This window comes from Squalius cephalus, assembly GCF_949319135.1.
Source record: "Squalius cephalus genome assembly, chromosome: 24".
Lineage (NCBI taxonomy): Eukaryota > Metazoa > Chordata > Actinopteri > Cypriniformes > Leuciscidae > Squalius > Squalius cephalus.
The window spans coordinates 18,674,691-18,697,454 of NC_137145.1; the positions used below are offsets into that span (position 1 = coordinate 18,674,691).

The 22,764-nt window shown below is 37.5% G+C and overlaps 1 protein-coding gene across 2 annotated transcripts in view; it reads left to right on the forward strand.

Moving 5' to 3' along the window:
- The first annotated feature begins 320 nt into the window (after nucleotides 1-320).
- zmat4b (zinc finger, matrin-type 4b) overlaps nucleotides 321-22,764 on the forward strand; it is a 44,934-nt gene continuing 22,490 nt past the window's right edge. Inside the window, exons 1-4 of one of the 2 annotated variants that reach the window (XM_079861510.1) lie at nucleotides 321-539; nucleotides 5,597-5,698; nucleotides 12,138-12,227; nucleotides 17,301-17,457. In XM_079861510.1, the coding sequence (XP_079717636.1) occupies nucleotides 468-539; nucleotides 5,597-5,698; nucleotides 12,138-12,227; nucleotides 17,301-17,457 (421 nt within the window). In that variant the 5' untranslated portion in view covers nucleotides 321-467. The remainder of the gene's footprint in view (nucleotides 540-5,596; nucleotides 5,699-12,137; nucleotides 12,228-17,300; nucleotides 17,458-22,764) is intronic. The other variant, XM_079861509.1, reaches the window with a different exon arrangement.

Here is a 22,764-nt window from a genome sequence, read left to right on the forward strand (position 1 = left end):
GATTTCGGATGCAGTCCTAGAATAGATAAAAGTAACGGTGGTTTTGGATTTTATACTGACACCTGTTGGCCTGGATGCATGAAGTTTGTTTGCAAACTGCCGCCCGTCTCACACCGAAACTGTTTGTTTATCTTTTGTTGTGTTACTTTTTACCTTTGTTATCCTTCCATCTCCCTACGTAATGAACATTGTTGGATTCAAACTTAACACTACAATCAACTGAACAAAAATAAATAACAACTTGCAACAGACCATAAGCTTTGTAACGCATTTTAAATAACTCACGACGTGTTCTTCAAATTTTCAGCTGCTCGCGGATTTCATTTTCTTTATTTGCACGTTGCCGATGTCTGGCGGAAGCAGCAGCCAATGAGCGCGCCGGGGGGCGGAGACTGAGCAGTCGACGAACATGGAGCTCACTGACACACACTCACACAGCTCGCTCAGCATCACTTCACACACACTCTATGGACTGTATCACCCCTCATATGACCGTCTGTTCCGATCACCTGCACCGAGGATACAGTTTGGAATTACAAGTAAGCTTTTATCTTCACTTTTAATTTCTCATTCATCAAAATGCACGAACTTAGACAGGCGCAACTTTCTTATTTTTTTTTTGTTTGAGTTTATTATTATCGTACTAGCCTCATACTACTAGCCTACTACTACGACTGCCATTACTACTACTACTACTACTACTTTAATGCTACTAAATCTCGAATATCTTTATAAAGCTGAGCATTATTTAAACACCATAAATGTCAAGATAAGTCATGTCACCATAAGGGGTGTCAGATGGGATGTCATAAATGTCACCATAAGGGGTCTTCAACTATATTGGATCACAAGTGTTGTTATTTTAAACAAATATGGCTACATAAAATAACGTTTTTGGGTGGCCTATAGGCTACACTATTTGCAGAGTTCATATTTAAGTTGTAATTTGTAAGACATTTAGGCTACATGACCAAAAGTTCAGAATAAAACAGGAATATGTCAGCTTTCCTAAGATGTCTGGAAACTGGAATATTGGTTTAATCTTGTTATTATGGCAATCATGTTTATGGCACTTGCATAATCAGAATATCAGAATTTTCTTGTTAATATAAGTACAGTCAATGTCATCAATAGTATGATGCTGGTAACTTATCAACTGTCTTCTCCTCATCTCAGAAATGGTGGGTTTTGTAGGAATAAAAAGAAAGCACCTCCTGTGGCTCCTATGATAGATTTTTTCTCCTCACTTCATTCTCCATTATAATGTTCCAAATAATGGAAATTGCATTTTTCCCCCCTAACTTAAGGGAAATCAATATGTGGTTGTGGAGTTTACGAGAGGCAAGCAATCACTTTTCCACACATGAAAGAAGAGCGTTATGCTCATCTCTTCAGGTCTTTGTTAGCCGGAGCTTTTATTGACGTGATTAACTTTGACAGGAGAGACTCTGATAAGATCCATCTCTTCAGAAAACCATATCTGGCCAAATCGTTCTTTCTAAAAAGCAAAATGCTTGCCTTTTTTTTTTTTTTTGCGTTATATGTAGAATTAGAGTTATGTCAGGATAGTTTGTAAGAGATCTTTAATGTTAGATTTCGGACATTTGGATTTCTAGCCCGTCTTTGGAGTGACACCTGATGGATATGTATTGAGCAAGTTATTCACAGTTAGGTAAAGTCTCAAATACAGTGTCTGATAAATCATGGTACACTAAGTTCCAATTGATTTCTTAAACTGTTGTAATCCTACACTTCTAAATTAAAGGTTGAATTTCTGGGAAATTGCCAGGTGCTATTCTGAACTCCATTTGACCCATTGATTATCATTTAGAAGGGCTTTTGTAGTAACAGTTCATCCTGAATTATGCAGTGCTTTACTTTTGAGGAAGCAGATTATTATACAGATCTTTACTACAAAAGTTCAATGCATAAGTGAGAATGTATTTGTTTGCTTTTGAGAGAGGATTGATGGCATTTTTTGGAAGTAATGATTTTGGAATATTGATTGTAAAGTCATGGACTGCAGGATGCTGCAGGGTGTTATTTCGTTTTTGGGGGGCATCAGAGGGTCACAGACTTTCTTTCTGCCTGCAAATAATTTGTCTGGAATAGTTATGGGATACTTAGCTGGTTTGAAGTTACCCCTAGGGTGAGAAAAAAGGGTTTGAAAACAACCATTATTTTATTTTTTATATACAACTCTTTTATCATTATTCAAATTTCAGTTGGCAATGCCCTTGAATCACAAATGAGCCCTAAGCAGTTGTTTGCTCAGATCTGGCCCCCCGAAGGCGAATCTAGAGCACCACCATAATATCTCCCATGACAATCTCAAAATGGATGTGAAGGAGTAAAGAGTCATCAAAGCATGTGAAAAACATGTAAACTGCAGAATTATGGGGTTGTTTGTATTTTTAAAGCTGATTTTAAAGTAGGCCATTTTGTATGCCTTATTGTCTGTGTTCATACTTTTTCTATTTTTTTATTTTTTATTATACAGTCTTAAAAATAAGGGTTCTTTATTGGCATCTGGTTCCATGAAGAACCTTTGAAGGTATCATGACATGGATTTTCTTTGGGGTTCACTTATAATGTTAATATTTAACCCCTCTGTCTAAAAACGATCCGGCTCCTTTAAGGCTGATCGCCAGTGGTGCAATAATATTAAACTATTTGTCGATGTTTTGCTCTAGAGGCAGTCATATGAAAATGTATTTGCCTTTGTGATGTCACCAAGCTGGTTTTTGGTGCTCTGTTACAATGCTTTTTCTTATTCTGAGGTGGGCGTTTTAAGCTATGAAACTTGCAGATGTTTTAATGGTACAAAGATGTCAAAAGATCAAGAAAAAATTGATTTCTCAAGTCATGATCCCTTTAACATACATGGAAACCTTCCATTGCACAAAAGGAACTTCAGATTAGAACATCATCAAGGCATTGCTGAAAAAACACCCTTTTGGAACCTTGGTTTTTAAGAGTGTAGATTACTTTCAGATTTAAAAAAAATACACCTGCTGAATTTGTTAGTTCATCCAAAAAATGAACAATTTGATCATCTTTCACTCACCCTCCAAACTTGAATGACTTTCTTTCTTCTGCTCATATATATACTACCGTGAATATAGTTTAAAAAATGTATGTTCATTCAATGAAAGTCAGTGGGGTCCAATGTTATGCTGTTGGACCCATTAAAGGGATAGTTTAATTTTTTTTTTCACCCAAAAATGAAAATTTGCTGTTAATTTACTCATCCTCAGGCCATCCAAGATGTAGGTGTCTTTTTGTCTTCAGTAGGTCAGTAACTAAGATTTTTAGCTGAAACCGTAGTCCTTGGTGATTTATATAATGCAAGTCAATGGCTACCGTCACTTTAATAGGGTTGCAAAATTATGGGAATTTTCAAAGATGAAAACTTTCCATGGGAATTAATGGGAATTTAAGGGAATTAACAGGAATTTATGGGAATAAACGGGAATAAACTGGGAATTTTCAAAGTTGAGGGTTGGCTCTTCATAGGGAACTTAAATATAGTTGAGGAAAGTATATTTTAGCATAATCTTGACTAAAACAAACAGATGCCATTCAAATACACTTGAATATCCATGCCATTCCTCAATCACATGCACATAGCACACTGCTTACTGCATGGCTATTGAGACCACACCCCCTACTGGCACTGTGCATACCTCCATCACATGTACAGAAGCCCAAAGCACAAGACTATTGAAGGCACACATTTGAGCCTGTGGACTAAACAAAGTGAAGTAAGTTTTGATGATATTATGGGGAAATATATTTATTAAATGTTTAAATTGCAAATATCACATACAAATGTATTCATCTAGTAGATAGCAAGCTGATAAGTTAGATGCTAAATAAGCTAGCATAACTTTATTTACCACATAAGTAGGGCTGGGCAGTATGACGGTATGTATCGTTACCGTGGAAGAAAATGTCAACCGTAACAGATTTTTTTTATTCCGTGTATACCGCAACATGTAAATAAGTAGGCGTGGTTAACTCGCGTGCAGCATGCGTGAGACTGAGACACTGATATTTGTCAAAGAAACATGAAGAAAGACCAAGAGGATCCACAAAAGTAATTACGTTTTCAAAATTAACGTGATATTTTCGGGGGGGAAGGCGCAGAAGTCAACTAGAGCAGTGCAGCACACTGAAAGTTTAGAGAGATGCACATGCTCGCAACGAGGCTTACTTGACAACAAGTTCATATATCAATATTCTAACGAATAGAAATAACCTTAAATAATGTATCTATCCGTCTCTTATGTGTACAGTTACTTTCAGAGTGGACGCGCAAGTGGTTGCCGTGGTAATGAATATTTCCAAAATTCCCCAGCTTAACTTCCCATGGAAATTTACCGGAAACTTTCCGCCCCTTTGCAACCCTACACTTTAAGAGTAAAAAAAAACCTATACAGAAAAAAACAAAATGAATACACGTGGCTCCTGATGATTCATTGAGGTCTTATGAAGTGAAACGATCAGTCTGTGCAAGAAACTGAACATTATTACTGTAATCCACAGCCTCTGCACGTTCATGGGATAGTTCTCCCAAAAATGAAAATTTGCTGTTAATTTACCGGCAAACGGTCCTGAGCGCGTTCACAGGAGTCTGGAGCGCAATCTTCCTGTTGCATAATGACGTATGCATGCGAGCTCAAACGTTGGGAATCTGTAAAAAGTCAATCTTCCCAATTGAGCTCATGCAAGCGAACGCAATCATAATTTTTAATACAGGTTGCGGCATCCAGGATAAGCACAAGTACGTACCACTTTGTTGAACAATACAACACGCTCATTGGGTGAACTATCCTTTTAACAAAACCAGTAGAAACACTCTTCAAAATATCTACTTTTGTGTTTCACAGAAGAAAGAAAGTAATAGAGGTTTGAATTTGAAATGACACAAGGGTGAGTAAATTATGACAGAATTTTCATTTTTGGATGAACTATCCCTTTAAGATCCCAGGTGCCAGGAGCTTTCCAAACGAGAGCATGGTCCAAATGGATGACCTCACCTCCTTCTGTCATTAAAATCTCTCCTTATTATGACCTACAATCATTTTGCAGTGTCTAGATTATTAAAGGTCAGTATTAGGTTGGCGTCAGATGGTCCCAGATCAGCACTAAAAAGATGTCTTCTACAGTATGCCACTGCTTTCTCCTCCAGGCGTATATAGTTGTGAGTTGTTGCCTCTTTTGACACGGAGCGGTGCCAGATTTATCTCTCCTCTTGTCTGTCTCATTATACACCCCTCCTCTCCAACCTCCCTCCCTCTGAATGTCACAGAATTCATCAGTTTGCACAAAGAATGTCACTCTACGATAAACCCAAAATGTCACAGCGATGAAATCTTGCATGATTGATGTCGGTGAGGTTATGACTGTACAAATACACTGAATATTGTTTGATTATCCAATCAGGTGTTTATGTGGTTTATTTTCTCACTGTTACACTATTAAAAAGTTTGTGATAATGAGTTTAGGAAAGGAGAGATGGTCTCGCAAGACTTCAGACCCCTAATGAATGTGCGAAGCCAATAAAAATACTCACACTGATATTCCATTTCAGATGAAGTCTACGGAAGTGGATCCGGGGTTATTCACTGACAGCTACTGCAAAGTGTGCAGCGCTCAGCTTATCTCTGAGTCACAGAGAGTCGCCCACTATGAGGTGAGTAACACACACACTCACATTCACACAAAGCTTAAACATTTACTGATAGCTGTTAATTTGATCCGCTGTCAATAATTTTCCATGGTCTGCTGCGCACTTTCTAAAAGAGGGCAGATAAGTAGGTTAATTAGATTTTTGTAGCTAATATTCATATGCAATTAAAAAAGGGGCATGCATTTCAACCTCCATCAATCATAGTATGTAAATAAATTTCGTTTTTGATAATATCAAGCTAGAAATGAGAGCAGATTGATATAATGCCCCACAATCCTGCCCATATGAAAAATCATAAATGAGATCAAAAGTGCATCTATATCTCAGTTATTTCTCCCAGATAACAATGGGATTAAATGACGATCAACTGGAGATTTTGGTGCAAGTCTCCTCTTGATTTTTGAGAAGTAGACTCTGGTAAGTTTCTTAGTTTTAAGTTTCACTGCTGATTTTTGTGGAAATCATGAATTATTATTATTTTTTTTCAGTTTTTAAAGTTTGTCTTTACTGTGACTTTTGATCAATGTATTGCATCCTTGCTGAATAAAAGTGTTAATTTAAAAAAAAAAATACTGATATCAAACTTTTGAATGGTAGTGTATATTTCCATTTATACATATAAATTAATTTTGTGGTCATTATTTATTTGCTAGGCTATGCCTAAAGCACATTTAAATTAGTTCTACTGTGCTCTGGTAATAACCCAAATAAATCCACTTGAACCAGTACAGATGCAAGTCACGTGACTACACAAATTACCCTCTTTGCGTAAGCATATTTGTACATTTAAAAAGAAGTAATTGCTTTTGTTTATTTGCATCAGTTAATGCTTCCCTGAAGCATAAACTGCAGTGGAATAAGCCATTATCGGGACGCATATGGATCACTAGGAGCGCATTGTCAGCTTTCTTTCTTCATAAAACTCTCCAGTTTTTTCCGAGCATCTCGCTATGGAGCCACATTGTTGCTGGCAGTTTCAGAGCTATTTCCAAGTCAGATAATTACATAGAATTGAATATCTGCGTTTGTGATTTGACAGTGGTTTGTCAGTGGTCAGTGAAATCTCAGTGGCTCTCTGAAACACCCAGCTGTTCCTCATTCGCTCCTTTCACCCTACACCATTTCACCAAACAACCTGAGGAATTAAATGTGCTGGCCTTTATATTGCACACCAATCATCCAGGCCCCCGGACCAGCTGGGGCTCCCTAATCGTGATATTTGATATGATATAAATTGAGACTATTCTGCTTGAATAGCATCGGCCTGATGGGAAACAGGAGTGGTTGATTTAGATGCATCATATTCTTCTTGAATCATATGTCATTACCTCAGCCATGAACAGAGATATCTTAATTATTGCCTCTTAAATTTGCATGTTCGCTCTCGTCTCCTGAGGGAATGGAGCCATGTGGTCGACACTTGGGCTGGCTGAGAACCAGCTGTTAGCTTGTTATCCCAGTCTAGAGTCTGGTCTTGTCTGTAATATAATGTCTCTCATGTTTAAATGATGAGGCTTTCAACATGAGAAGTTCAGGTTTTATCTGACCTTCTTGTTGCTTGGCTAGGTCATGCAGGACTGCTGTTGATACATGGATCGGCTATGTTCTGGACTGAACGAAAGATCGTATTTAGAGATTGCTAGCACACTGGGTCACAGTTGTACCCACACTTTGGTTCCGGAAGTATTTTTTCCATTTATTTTCTCTCGCTGGTTTGACAGCTGCCAAAAAGATAGTTGCAACAAGACGAAAACCTCCACATACTCTAAATAAGCAAAACAATTTTGGGAGGTTGTTTATCTTGAATTGTCCACAGCACACATTCATGGGGCAAAAGAAGAAACCATAAGACTTTGGGCCAAGACTTTGGAGTAGCTGAAATGTCTATTGGTTTGATTTCATTTGATTTGAGGAGAACTACCCACCCACCCATCCTTTTCTCTCTCTCCCTCTCTCTCTGTTCTTCTGGCTGTCTCAGTTTTGTTTTTATTTTGTTCTATCTGTTTCATTGTTCACTGTTTGGGATTTTTAATCTGTTGCTTATTGACGTAGACTTTTTTTCAGCGCTATACCACTATTTTAACTGTCAAGTGCAGCAAGTAGATCTGGACTTTAATACTTATATTGCTGATTATCGTTTTATTAAAGGCACACTATGCACTTTTCCGTTTTTGTCAAACAGCGACCCCTAGAGTCGCTGTGGAGTACTTGTATTTAATGTTACTGTCGTAAATACCACTCACGCAGAGCCGTCTCTGCACTCACGACCTGATCCCCTCCCCCCCATATACCAGTACCTATTCAGTAGGATGGAAGAGTCGGACATCGAACAGGCACAGATAGCCTCCGAAGATGTCTACTGACGAGGTAATGTTTCACGATTTCATACAAATATGCCAGCTAAAGTTTGCATAAGCACAGTACACATGCCATACGAAACCTGAACCAGACAAAGGACTACGTGATAAATACACATCACAACACCTTCTGCTGGAGTTCTGCTGGTAAACTTGCTCGTGAGGCAAGCTGGGCAATAAAACATAACGCAAAAACACGCAAGAGAAACAAGTGTTTGTTATCAAGTCTGCTAACAGCTCTGCTAATCGATAGCTAGCTAGACATGTGGAAATTAGTGGATTGGTCTTATTATCAACATTGGATGAATGAACAATTTCGTTGACATACAACAAGCAAGCGCAACAACATACTGTACAACATAGAACGCAAGCAAGTTTACAAATAAGAGATTTACTTACTAGTCCATCAACAAGGACGCCAGGTCAGCATCGCTGTTGCATCCTTTGCTGCTTTTTAACTCTCGAGTGAAAGCCTGACCGAGTGTCTCACTTTCTCGTTTTCTTTTCCTTGACTCTTCCGACCATGTTTTCTTCGTCGACTCTGCCATGATTCACGTCTGAAATGCGTGCTAGTGTCTTCCATAGAGGCTGCTTCATATGTTGTTGATGTATGTGACTTCGTGCCGTAAAGCAAGTCGTGATTCTCACGAGATTTGTCGGGACGCCACCTCTCAAACTTGCATTGCTGGTTTTGCCATCCCCCCCCCCCCCACACACACACTTTGCTATCGGGATGATTCGCCCTACTATGAGTTCGTTTACCATCGAAATGATTTCGAAGCTGTATATTAAGGTAAAAATCTTGCATAGTGTGCCTTTAAGTTGCATATGCTCATATCCCCAGATGTTTGTTTTGGCATGTACATACTGTATACTAAAGCAATAAGCCCCAAGAAGCCGTGGTTTACAGTGAATTTAGAACAGCTAAGGGGCGTCATGGCTTCACAGGGCTTATTGCTTTTATAAAACGGTTAGTCCTTAAAAATATTGATGTTTAATATTGATTGCAGTGACACAGTAATACTGATGTAATGAAGTCACATGTATATGATTGTATATGCTACTGCTTCAAATGCAGCTCAACCAATCAGCATCAAGGACCAGAACTATCCTTTTTATAAATATAATTTGCATACTGTTCATAGTCATTTGTATATTTTGCTGCATTTTATTATGTCTTATTTGTTTGTTTTGTGTAGATCTGTCATTTAAAACTGTTAAAAAAAAGTATCATTAAAATGTTTCAATTTCCTTATTATTTATGGGGAAAACATATTATATTTAACAAGGAAATATGCAATTTTTTATGATAAAATATTGTTGAAATATGACAATAAGAAGTTTTTGTATAGGGAAAACTATGAAACTATAGGGGATTGGTTTAATAAATATTAAATTAACAAAAAAATACAAATAAATGATAACTCAAATAGGTTGATATATATTAACTTTACTTAATTTAATGGCATAAACAATTAGGTATGTAGAGTGCCATTCCAAAATGGACAGTTTGTAACAACTGTTTTTTACAGAATTTTCCCTTAAATTTAATTTAAAAAACAAACAAGTTTTTACATTGTTTATAAGCTGTTTTAGGTTGTAAGGAAGCTTGATAATGTCATAAGCGATGCTTTTTGAGTGAACAGTCACTGCAGGCATTTTTTTCCCCAGTGATTCCTTTGTAACAGTGACTTTTCTGATTGGTGCATCTTTCTTTGTGATTACTGTAGTTTTTCAACTAAACACATTCTACAAAAGCCATAACAATCTCATCTGCATTGGAAGGTTTGTATGTTATTGATAAAATGAATAAAAATGAGATAGAGTTACACTTACAAAACCCTCCAGTTGCGCTCTAGCCATCAGATGTATCGTAAAACGTACTGCATGTTCCCCATTACAACAGAGTGTTACATCTGCTCAACAGCGCTTTTTCTTTTCTTTCTTTTTCCTCACAGAATTCAGAAAACAAAGCCCTGTGTTGTAGGCTTGTTATTGTCAGCCGGTTGGTGCTATAATGAGGACGCTAGAAGTTTGCTGGAGACGGAGCGATGAGGCCGTGTGGTCATGCATTTAATGAGACCGATCCCAGTGTCGCCACCACCCCGCTGAGGAGAGCCTAGCTTACAAGAACGAACAAACTCAACGCTATAGCCTTAGCAGCTTCGCTTATTATAAGAGAACAGACAGTTAGGATCAATGCCAAACATTTGTCAGAACCACGGTGCATCTTTATGCACCCTGGGTAAATGCAGACACAATGCAAGTGATTCAGTTGACGTATTCAGTGTCAGATACCTAAAGCATAGACCTGATATTGCATCAAAGGGCTGAAATGATCAGATAAGCAAAAGGAACAGGTGAGGGAACGACTCAGGGCTGAATGATGGGATCAGGACTATCCCGGGTCAATTAGCACCTCGCTGCTCTACATTGAAGCACCTCACAGTGGTGAACAGTGTCGAATGAGAACAGTGGAATATCAATGGATCAGACACAAGGTCTGCTTGACTAAATGCATACTTAAGTAGCATTTGCATAATGACTGAAACAGTTACTTTGAGGTTTAAAAGGGACAGTGCAACCTAAAAAGTCATCATTTAATCCCCCTCATGTTATTCTAAACCTGTATGAGCTTCTTTCTTCTGCGGAACATAAATGGAGAAGTTAGCAGGATATTCAAGCTGGCGTTGTTCATATCAAAATTAACATGAGCCTAAAAAGCAACATTAAAGTATGTTGCGTCTTGAAGAAATTAACTACTTATCTCATGAAGCATTTCAAATTACGTTAAAATTACGTAATAAAATTGAAAATGTTACAAAATTGACTAAAAGTGAATTATTGTAAGCTCAAAACACCATATATTTGAGGATTCAAATATATACAGCTGGAAAAAATGAAGGGAAAAGAAAACATTTAGCAGAATGTTGTTTTCCATACAGTGAAGATGAATATGAGCCAAAAAAGCATCATAAAGTAGTTCAGACTAGGGTTTTTCGAACTGGGATCTGGAGAAAATTTGAGGGGAAAAAAGACTAAATGTATTTTTTTAGGGCTCACAGTTTTTAATTGAATCAATTTTAAAATTAAATATGTACATTTACTGATTTTAATGTAAACACTGTTTCCTTCTGCTTTATAAAAATAGGAAATCATGAGATTAATTACAATTATTTATTCAACTGACAGCCTTAAAGAGTAAGACATAACAACCAAATCTGTTTTTTTTTTTTTTTTAAGTTTTATACATTTAACATTACTGTAAAAGTGGATAGAAGATACGCTGTCAACTTAATATAAAGTAAATATTCTCAGATAATATTTTAATTTATTTTGAGTACTGTGTCAATGTAAAAGACAATTCTTTAATTTCGTAAACAACACAGTAAGTGGGTCTTTATACATGAAAATATACAGTGTATTTTATTTTATGAAGATATATCGAGTATGAGTTAATTGGACTACATTTATGATACTTTTATGCTGTTATTGTTGTCATTTACATTCATGAAAAGACCCACCAGGACATTCTGCAAAATCTCTCATGTGCTCCAGATAATAGAAAGCAATACAGGTTTGGGGCGACCTGAGGTTTCATTATTGTGTGAACTATTTCTTTAATGTCTGGTCTGATGATTCATCTTTCTGCCTTTTAGATTTCCAAAAATCCTTTGTCTTGCAGGCACCCTAACTGCTACAAACCGTTTTAGTTTATGGTGGCTTTTAAGGAGATTTACTGTTTTGAGGCAGATATCTCCCTGCTTGATAATGGATTGAAGAACCCTCTGTGAGAATTACTCCTCTGGTGCCTTTTCACTGCTCATATGGTTGGGCATTCATCTGCTACACAACAATCAATACGGACCTTTATCCACCCACCAGAGCGATCATTCAGAGGGGCACATCAAGCTTTGAGAAATGAAAGCAGTGGTCCATAATCTTGTTCCTGTAGCTCTGATGAGAATTGTTTGGGTCGGGTCTGACATTGCTAAGCTTGATAATCAATGGCGAGCTGCTTTTTTTGTCAACACTAGAATGAAACTGGCTACTTGTGAAACACTCTCTATCTCATTTTCTTGCAGAGTCGAAAGCATGCAAACAAAGTTCGCCTGTATTACATGTTACACCCAGTGGATGGTGGCTGCCCCGCAAAGAAACTTCGGACAGACAATGTAAGTGAAGAAATACGCCTACATATGGCTTTTTAATGTACATGCATTGACTGATAGAGAATTTGTTGCTAGTTATGCTATTTGAATTTGTTAGGATGCAGAGAAAAAAATACTAGCACCAATTCCAAGCCACTTTCCTTCTAAAAAATTGAAGCTGGCAGTTTCATTACTCCATTGAGGAACCCAAGATGTAGCTACCAGGAAAAACGGTTTTATGTCCACAACATATTGATTGACATGGATGACCTGCTCGTCTAAGCATATTACTTCTGCCCAGTCCCGCATCTCTCACATTTCAGGCTATCATTGGGGTTTAGTGATGAAGTGGATCTTTTAGAAGTACGAAGAAAGACCCAATCCATTTTGTTTCAACTTTCACATGACAAGCTGTCACTTCATGTCACACATGGCTTGTGAATGTCTGCGGTTTGGACTGCTTAAGGTCTAGAGGTTTCATGACTGGTACAAACTAGTTGAGGTTTTGCTAATTTTGAATGGATATATTAGGCATATTTTTTGCAAAATATGCAAACATTTCTTTGTTCTTGAGTGCCTTTCTTATCAGATCGAATTACATAAAATCTGTGACAGACTTAGATTATTTGTTTCCTCAATAGAATCTTATTTTACAAAATTGTATTTATATGTTGACAGGAACTTTTGCTTGTAGAACAAAGTCTGTTTCAGATTACAGTTTATTCAGGCCAACTTTGATTGACCTGAATATTGTTAATAAAATATAATATAATATAATAATCTTAAACAGTATTTGAGTCATTGTTTTTATATAAACAATATCACACGATTAACCATTCAATATCGCTCTATAATAAGCATGGCTGTGATTCAGGCAGAGTGTCGTAGGTAATCACAGCGTGCTGATATACAGCAATGTCGAATGGCTACGAGTGTGATATTGCGTTTATACAACAGTTCGACAGCACAAGTCTGTAAATAAAAAAGAAACTACAACGGAGTGTCTCTAAAACCCTCTTTTGTACAGAACTACTTCCTTCCGCCACGGATTCAAATCTCAAGTTTACAGTTTGACAGTTGTGATCGAGCCTCCATTACTAATTCTAAAATTCTAATTCAGCCATATCTCCCTGTAGCCCAAGACTGGTTGCCCACTGAAGCTAAGCAGGGCTGAGCCTGGTTAGTACCTGGATGGGAGACCTCCTGAGAAAAACCAGGTTGCTGCTGGAAGAGGTGTTAGTGAGGCCTGTAGGGGTGCTCACCCTGTGGTCTGTGTGGGTCCTAATGCCCCAGTGTAGTGACGGGGACACTATACTGCCAAAAGAGCACCGTCCTTCGGATGAGACGTTAAACCGAGGTCCTGACTCTCTGTGGTTATTAAAAATCCCAGGATGTCCTTCGAAAAAGAGTAGGGGTGTAACCCCGGCATCCTGGCCAAATTTGCCCCTTGGCCCCTGTCCATCATGGCCTCCTAATCATCCCCCATATACTGATTGGCTTCATCACTGTCTCCTCTCCACCAATAAGCTGGTGTGGGGTGGGCGTTCTGGCGCAATATGGCTGCCGTCGCATCATCCAAGTGGATGCTGCACATTGGTGGTGGTTGAGGAGATTCCCCCATCTATGTAAAGCGCTTTGAGGTCTCAGAAAAAGAGCTATATAAATGTAACGAATTATAAAACATCACTTTAGGGCTCGATGGAACACTGAGTCGCTTCATTGAAGCTTATTGTATTATGAGAGAGAGATAAGGCCAATTCACACCACAAAGACAAATGCCAACAAACAAGTTGGCCGTTTGATTTAGAATGTTATGAAAAATAACCTTCACGTTCACACTGCCCCAACAAACCCCAACCAACGCTGACAGAGGGGTAACACACTGATCTGATAAAACCCAACAAACGTGTTTTTTGCTGTTGGGCTGTGCGGTGTGAATTGGCCTATAGACTAAGCGAGTGCATTACCTGCATCTAACTGATATTCTTCAGGTCAATCTAATATTCATAATCATAAGATCAGTTTGAAAGTCTGCTGAGGAAAGCAATATCTTTGTCTTTGTCCTTTTAACAGCTGAGTTGAGAATGAAAAGAGTCTTTTTGTATTTTTTTATTTATTAGAACAAAACTGTGTGGTCCAATAAATGCAGTGCCACATTTAATACCATCTTTATTAGGGCACTGGGCATTGCAAAGATTTTTGAAATCTTGCTGAATATTTTCTAAACAAGTATATTTATTTCCAGTTGAATTTTCTGATTTTCCATGCCCCCCTCCCCTCCCCCTCCCAAATTTGTACAATAAGAAATAAACAAGCAAACAGTTCAGTCAAAAGTACAAATGCAGCGCTAGTTATAGTACAAGATTTCAGTTCAATTAAAAATATAATGTTATCAAACTTAACTTTGCCCTTAGCCAAATCGATTTGCTCTGCAACAAGTAATAGATTAATAAGACCAAAGATTGCCCATTTGATGTACCCCAAATTAATTATATATCATGTTTAAACACTATCTACATAAGAGCCAGCAGCAACTTCCCGAGGGCCGACGGAGATGACGCTGTTCTCGTTTCTCAGATGACGCTGTACATGAGCGCTGAGCGGCGGCTGACGGCCTGGAGCTCAATCTCCGAAAGCGTCTAAACAGATTGTAAAATAGGCACTATGATTATAAATGAGTCACATATTTGAGGTCTAAATAACTACATTCTCAACTAAAAAACTCTTAAAACTACATTTTGTGACACAACAACAGTAGTATTTTTAAAAAATATGGTGGATTTGCTCGACCGCCATGACAGTCGCCACAAGCGGAGTGACACAAACGGTGAAACTGTTAAAGTGCTATTACTAGGTAAAGGTACACGACTGGAAAAGGCTTGTTGTATATAATATAATATAATATAATATAAATGTAATATTTCATACGATTGACATACAGTCAGTCATGATTGGAGGACCACCATTATCAAACCACTGTTATGGCATTTGAATTGGTCATATAGTTGAGATTTATATTCAAGAGACACAGTCATGGAGATCAATTCTGAAAATGTTAGTCCAGGACTTGAATATTACAAGCATTTTGAGGGAATGTTGGAAGCTGCTCCACAGGGAAAAATGGGTGTTGTAGGGTGCAGATGGCAAGACAGAGTTTTGTTTTTTGTTTAGTTAAATGTAATCGTTGCTTGCACCTGTGTTTTACCCCAGTTCTTTCACGTTTTTCATGTCCTTAGCCCGATTCTGTGACGCATCCACTGTGTGTGGTTGAATCAAGCTCAAGCCTAACTGCGGAGCTCTGGAAAACGTTTGTGTTGACCTTTTCTTGTGATATATAAGCATAGTTTTCTAACCTTGATTGCACTGAATCAGCATTAGATAAGAAGACTATTTTAATTCAAAATAACTCAATAAAGTAACCCTCGCAGACACACTTATAAAGCATCTATAAACATTTGAGTCTCTGCTCCTCATGTATTTCTTTGGTTTATCTCACTCTAACTCATAATGTGAGTTAGACACTGGTTTGTTTTCTTTTGTCACTGCCAGCAATATTAAAAAATTTGCTTGAAATTAAAAGAGATGCTTCTCTCCTGCGCAGACATGATGATTGTTTCCAGTCAAGGTCAATATCTAAATGGACATTGACGGTTTAGCTGCAGATTGGTGAGGTTTTTTCCCTCGGGAGAGTAAAAAAAGACATTATGGCGTGTCAGGAGAGGAATAACAAGAAGCCGAATGAGTGGACACAGATCAATGCCCTGTGGAGGGAAGACAGACCTCAGTTCAAGCTCAAGGGTTATAGAACAATTAAAGCTCAGAAAGTCAATCAGGTTCTCATTTAATTTGATTTATTTCATGCAAGAAAAAAAAATGTAGCTCATGTCATTTTTCCGTGGAGAAAGGAGAAATTTAGATTTGGATTTTCTTACCACAAATGACAGCTCATGGATTGTATTAAGATACTTTTATGGTGCTTTTGGTATTTGTTGTTTTTTGGGGTCTTTTTTTAAGTTTGACAGACATGGTCACTATAAACTGTTGTTATATTGCAAAAATTGCATACCGATTCTTCAAACACTACTTTTGTATTATAAAAAAATAACAGTATATAGGTTTGAAATGACATGATTGTAAGTGAAAATGACATAACAATTCCTTAAAGACTCAACAACTAACCTTTATTTATTGTTTACTGCACGTCATTGACCTTGCAATTCCACTTTCTTAGTGTTCAGGATATTGACCATTGATTTATATATCGATCTGAAGAGCAGATGTACCTGTAAACAGTGAATGAAGCAATAGCTCAGCAGTAATGCTGGAGAGTAGCTAACTAAACTTATTGTGACACCAATTTTTAACTTAGATTTTCCAGTAGAAAGAAAGTGTGATTTAGGTTAATGTATGAAACAAAATTCACAGAATCGAATCACTGTGAAGACAATAAATGGCATTTTAGATGTAGTTTTTTTTTTTATAACAAAACATTCGGCTGCTGTCTTCTGCTATTTTTTCAACTTGTATAATTACACACACACACACAGACAGACGAAGAGACGGTAGATAGATAGATAGATAGATAGACATAGAGACAGATAGATAGATTCAGTTTAAAAATGTGCTATTTTTTGAATGAAATTTATTTCTTAATTGAAAATATTGCCCACTCAAGTTTTTGTTATTAGTTTAATAGTCCTATTAATAGTATACTATTAGCTTAGTAGTGTAACTACTTTTTCAAATAGTACTTTGACTGCACTTCAAACAACAATTAGCTTTTACCGAAAGTTTCGATTTGACTTCCACAACAAGTTTAGAGCCAAATTTCAGTCAAGATGAGAAACTCAGAGTTGTTGCATCAGTGCAGGAAGTAGAATATATGCTACACCGGTTTTATAAGTTTTTAAATTACTTCTCCACAGCGCGACCCACATCTGCCAATTTGACAGCCAAATTTCATATCTTCCTCTTAAAGTTATGATTTAACACATTTGCTTCATAAATCATTCTGTTCTCCAGTATTATTAGCTGAAGATGATAAACGTTCCTGGTTAAAGGATATCAGAGTATGTGTCTGTCTCTGTGTCGTCCCAGGGCAGTACGGAGGGAGATGTGGACAAGAACAAGTGCTGCACGCTGTGCAATATGTCGTTCACTTCAGCGGTGGTGGCCCAGTCACACTACCAGGGCAAGATCCATGCCAAGAGACTGAGGCTACTGCTGGGGGAACCACCTGCCATCACATCCAAAGGTAGGAGGTGGGGTCTAAGATCAGCTCCACACTGACTAGATCACCATATTTATGAAGGCCAAGCTGTTCCTGTATCAGTATTCATACTCAAATGAGTTTTACACACATATGACGTCTTAAGCAGTCAGCGGGGAAGTGACCTGTTTAGCCATGGACAGACTCTGAATATTAGATGAGGCAATTTGTTCTTGAGAATGAGTTCATTATTATTAATGCTCAAGTTATTAGATATTATTGATGTTTGATGAGGTGTGATATGAGTTCTGCTCACAATTAGAATTCTGGTCTTTTTAAAAAACCCTGAACCTGCATTTTAAACATAGGTGCTTAACAAGTCCTGAAATGCACAAAAAAATACAACAAGATCTTAGCCACCGCATAGGAACCATGCAAAACACCCTTGTAATCGTGACGCAGTGCACTGAAAGCTAATTAGAAACCTTAGCGACTGTTTAACAATCTCACAGGACCATTAATCGAACCCAACTGCGTAGTAATGCACAGTTTCACAAAAAGACCTTAGCAAGTGTATAGCAACCACCCACAACACCCCAGCAACAACATATCAATGCAAAGTTTCTCAGATCTTAGCAACTGCATTAGAGTTCAACAGTTAGGTTCCGGAAGTAAAAACTCCATTCATTTTCTCCATAAGGAAACTGATTTTGAATGATAACTTTTAAACCTTTAAAGACAGCCTTACTCTGAGCTACGATGTTGTTAATCGATGGTATTTGGCTGTCAGCCCGCATTATTTCAGCTTATTTTTTAAAATAATCGTGTTTAACAGTATAATTGTTTTGAACAGTAAAAAAATACATTACCCATGATACTGTACAGAAAATTACACCAATCAGTGAGTCGAAAAAAAGCAACATGTAGACAACAATACAGATAGATAGATAGATAGACAGACATACAGACTATTACGCCCCGACTCTAGGGGAATATAGGAAACTCTAAAGAGGCGTAATAAATACAGTTGGTTTGTGGTAATGGAATCCCAGCAACGAATCACTCCGGTTGATAATCAAACACATACACAAATCTAAGCAGAAAAAGTAATAGATTTATTAAGGAATAACAAGTGAAATAAAGAGCATCTCTTCAGGGTGTCCCAAAGGCCAAAATAACAAACAAAACAAATATAAAAAGAAAAGAGGAGAGAATTAATAACCTAATCCAATAACAAAAGAAAATACATTTAACTTGCCTAACTCCCTGCCAAAAACAAAGCTCAAACCAATTTCAAAATAAACAAGGCAGGACACCCCTACGCTCCACACTTTTAGGATATGTTGTTTAGACATAGGGGAAAACGGTTTCAGATGTTACAGTAGGTTGCACGTTCACTTGAACTAATCACTGATACACTCAAATTTGATCATCGGCCGGGGGAGGGATTCTGGAGCTCTCAACCCGAGTACGACCGAACCAACGAGCTCTCAGACGAGTTCCAGCAGCGTCCTTATAAAGACCACGCCCCGACTGGACAACCAATGGCTTTCTTACACCCCATCATTGGACAACTTATTAGAAAACAGACAAAACAAGGGAGAGAAGAGGAACACAGAAAAATATAAAAACAATAGGCTACATAAACACAGGTCGTACATAATACAGACAAAGTGATAGACAGACAAAAAAGCAGCATGTGCCAAAAGGTCTTTTTAGCTCCGCCCACTCTCATGAAGCACTGCAAATGACGTAAAAGAGGCGATTGTAGTTCTTTCTACCACTAAAGCCATTGAGTACACAGTCTTGTACCTTTGTCTTTTTGTCCGATTTTCAAAACCTTTTTTTTGCTTCAAATCAAAAGTGTGTAGGGAAAAAATGAATAATAATAAAAGAATACTTCTGGAACCAGCACACACATTGTCAGAAAATGTAACAATAAATTAATTAATGATAAAGTTGACAAGTGAGTTTCACAAGTTTGCAGTATATCAGGACTTGGATGTCCTGTTTTTCATTCACCCAAACGTGAGTGCATTAGGCAAATCAGAGTTTGTGTTCTCGAGACTGTCACTTGTAGCATGTTTATGATAAGAGCAGGGCCTTTAGCAGGAACAACACATCACTGACTCACTTAGCATGCATAATTGCGCGTGGCCAAGATACCTGAGGGTGCGAAATGACCCAAAAAAGAATAAAATGGAAAGAGCTCAGAAAACAATCCAGAATGACTGCTGGATATGCAGAAAAGAAACTGCCATTTCTCATTGACAAAAGAGAGGAACCTCTTGATGTTGTTGTGTATTATCCAAAGTGTCCATCCCATGCAACACAGTATATCAGGTTAAATCCATTTGCAAGACTAGATTTGCCATTTTCTGCAAAAAAAGTGAGCTTTTCCTGTTTTATCATCCACATCAGGTGGCAATCCTATAGTCCAATCACTTAGAAAGTAATAGCGCACCTCTCATCAACAAGTCTCATGATTTAATGTGCTTTTATGTCCACAGCACAAATGGTGCGGGACGAGTTACATGCTGACTTTTTAAAGTGTTTGTTCAAATAGCAAGCCTCACTAAGCAACACCATTAAAAACTATTAGTAACCATAATAGGGTTCAAGAAACTGTCCTTTTGTTGTTTGTTCAGCAGTCATAGTAGAGGCTCAGCATTATTCTGTTACATTTGGATGGTTGCTATACGGTTGCTACCGCCGTCATAAAGGTCTTACTTGATGATGATTTTTCTGGTCAACATTTTTTACGGTTTACATGTGTGGCGAAAAACGCAATTTTGAGGCAGTTATGTTTCTTTTTGAAAACATATGTTTCTAATAAGTAACTCCTGCACCACTCTATAATGATAAGGTGTAGACAAAATGGTCATGGTCAAGGATGGAATACAGATGAGGGTATAATTTTTGTCATTGCCATTATCAAACTGGTCCACTGCAGATCTACACAATTACTGTGACGCTAGTTTGAACAAGATATTATTAAAGCTCCAAATGATAACACATAAAATTATGTTGATCTTTTGCACCTGCACCTCTTTCCCATAAAGACATAATGTCAGAAGAAACGGGTACAAAACCGTTCAAAAGCCAGTAAGAGTTTTATAAACTTGCAATTGCGAGTTATAAAGTCAAAATTGTGAGATAAAAAGTCTATCTTTTAAATTGTTTAATTCCATGGCGGAAACAAGCTTCCATACTGTTTTATGTGAATCTATTTTAAAATGTAATTTTAATGAATTTTCAGCATCATTACTCCAGTCTTCAGTGTCACATGATCCTTCAGAAATCAGTCTAATATGCTGATTTGCTGCTCAAGAAACATTTCTGCTTATTATCAATGTTGAAAACAGTTGTGCTGCTTCATGTTTTTGTAGAACAGTGATACATTTTTTTTTTTGATGAATAGAAATGTCAAATGAAATCTTTTGTAACATTATGTCTTTACTGTCGCATTTGATCAATTAAATGTATAATTGCTGAATACATTTTTTTATTTATTTAAAAAAAAATCTTGCTGACCGCACACTTTTGATTGGTACATCCAGAAAACATTTAAATGGCAGAGAAATGTTTAAATAATACGAAATGAAGTTTTCATTCTCCAATTGTTATGCTGATAACATAATTTGCAATTGAAACATTTATATATTAAATTGTGGAAAAAAAAGAAGTTAAATATAACCATTTTCACTTGTGGTCTCAGACCACTGTATTTGTCACAGTAGCGTTTCATATCACACTCTGATTATGTGTTATAATGAAAACAACCTTCCATTCAAACACCTCAGTGAACCTGAGACGGAAAGAAGATGAAAAAAAAGGAAAAAGAATGCTTCTATTATCAAGTCTTGACACCTTCTACAAATACACATGTAGAGCTGTGTAAGAAAAAATGATGTGGACGTCGAAGATCTCAAAAATAAAGTTTATTACAGCATAGCAGGGGCAAGGTACACGAAGAACCTTGGGTTCACCGGCGTCAGAATGAACCCAGAACATCCAAATCTTAAACCTTTTATCCTGTTACAGTTTACCACTCTTAATGTAACAGCTGTGGTCTGTATGTTAATGAAGTTGAGACACCCCATTGTCTGAGAAGGTGTCCCACACCCATTCCCATTCTACAATTAATCATGACCATTTGCTCAGGATGTGATCAACCCAAATGGTGAAGAAACAATATAACTTCACTTTCTTCATCTCTATGATAATTAAGCCATTTTGGGGATGAGCTTATTCTAAAATATATTTTGGAGTGGAATCTGGGTCGAGGCAGACTACAATTTCTTACAGCTGCCAGAATCTACCCAGATATCTTCCATTTGAAAAACAGGAGAAGAGCCAAGACGCCCCATTTGTGCCATCCACTGTTCCTATTTTCTACATGTTATGACACGGGATAGCGTGTAGTCTTATGTTTACCGTTTGCTATAACTGAGCATAATTAGCATCTTCTTAGCTTTGTAATAAAACTTCACTTCTTAAAAACAAACAGAGAAAATAGAAGCTTTCACCAGCTTGTGCGAGACAAATGACCTCCCGTCTGTTTATGAAACAAATTCATCATATTAGTGTCATGAGATTCAGAATGCACCTTATTAAGGTGCAGCCACAGGGGACATTCTGTGTTCCTAATTTGCGGCCTTTACTCATGAAATATTTCATACTGACATGAGACTGTGCCCTACGCCTTGACAGGTGAGACAGACCGCAAGCAAAAAAATGTCAATAGAATCACGTATGCATGTCTCCGAAATTCTAATATGTGTTATTAATGCTGTCACACACCTGCTGTTGTTGCTCCGATATTGTTAAATAAAATGAGAAATGGATATAATATTTTAACTGTAAGGCCAAGATAACAGCTCTGAGTTTTCTCCTGTAATGCCTGATGAGTTTGGAGATCAGAGACCATTCCTCCATACAGAATCTCTCCAGATCCTTCAGATTCCCAGCTCCATGTTGGTGCTTCTCCTCTCCAGTTCATCCCACTCTTTTTCTGTAGGGTTCAGGTCCCTTTTGAAGTTCCAGTCGTGTCTGACAACTGAATATGCTGGAGTTTGTTTTTGTAGGAGCGAGGAGGATTTTTCTTGAAACCCTCCTAAACAACATGTGGCGATGTAGGGGTTGTTTGAAATTTTTTTTTTTTTTTTGCCTTTCTGACCCCCAAGACTCAACTAATCTCTGCAATTCTCCATCTGGGATCCTTGGAGAGTCTTTGGCCACTCAAACTCTCCTCCTCACCGTGCATTAAGACAATATAGACACACGTCCTCTTCCTGGCAGATTCGTAACATCTTTAGTTGATTGAAACTTCTTAATTTTTGCCCTGATGGT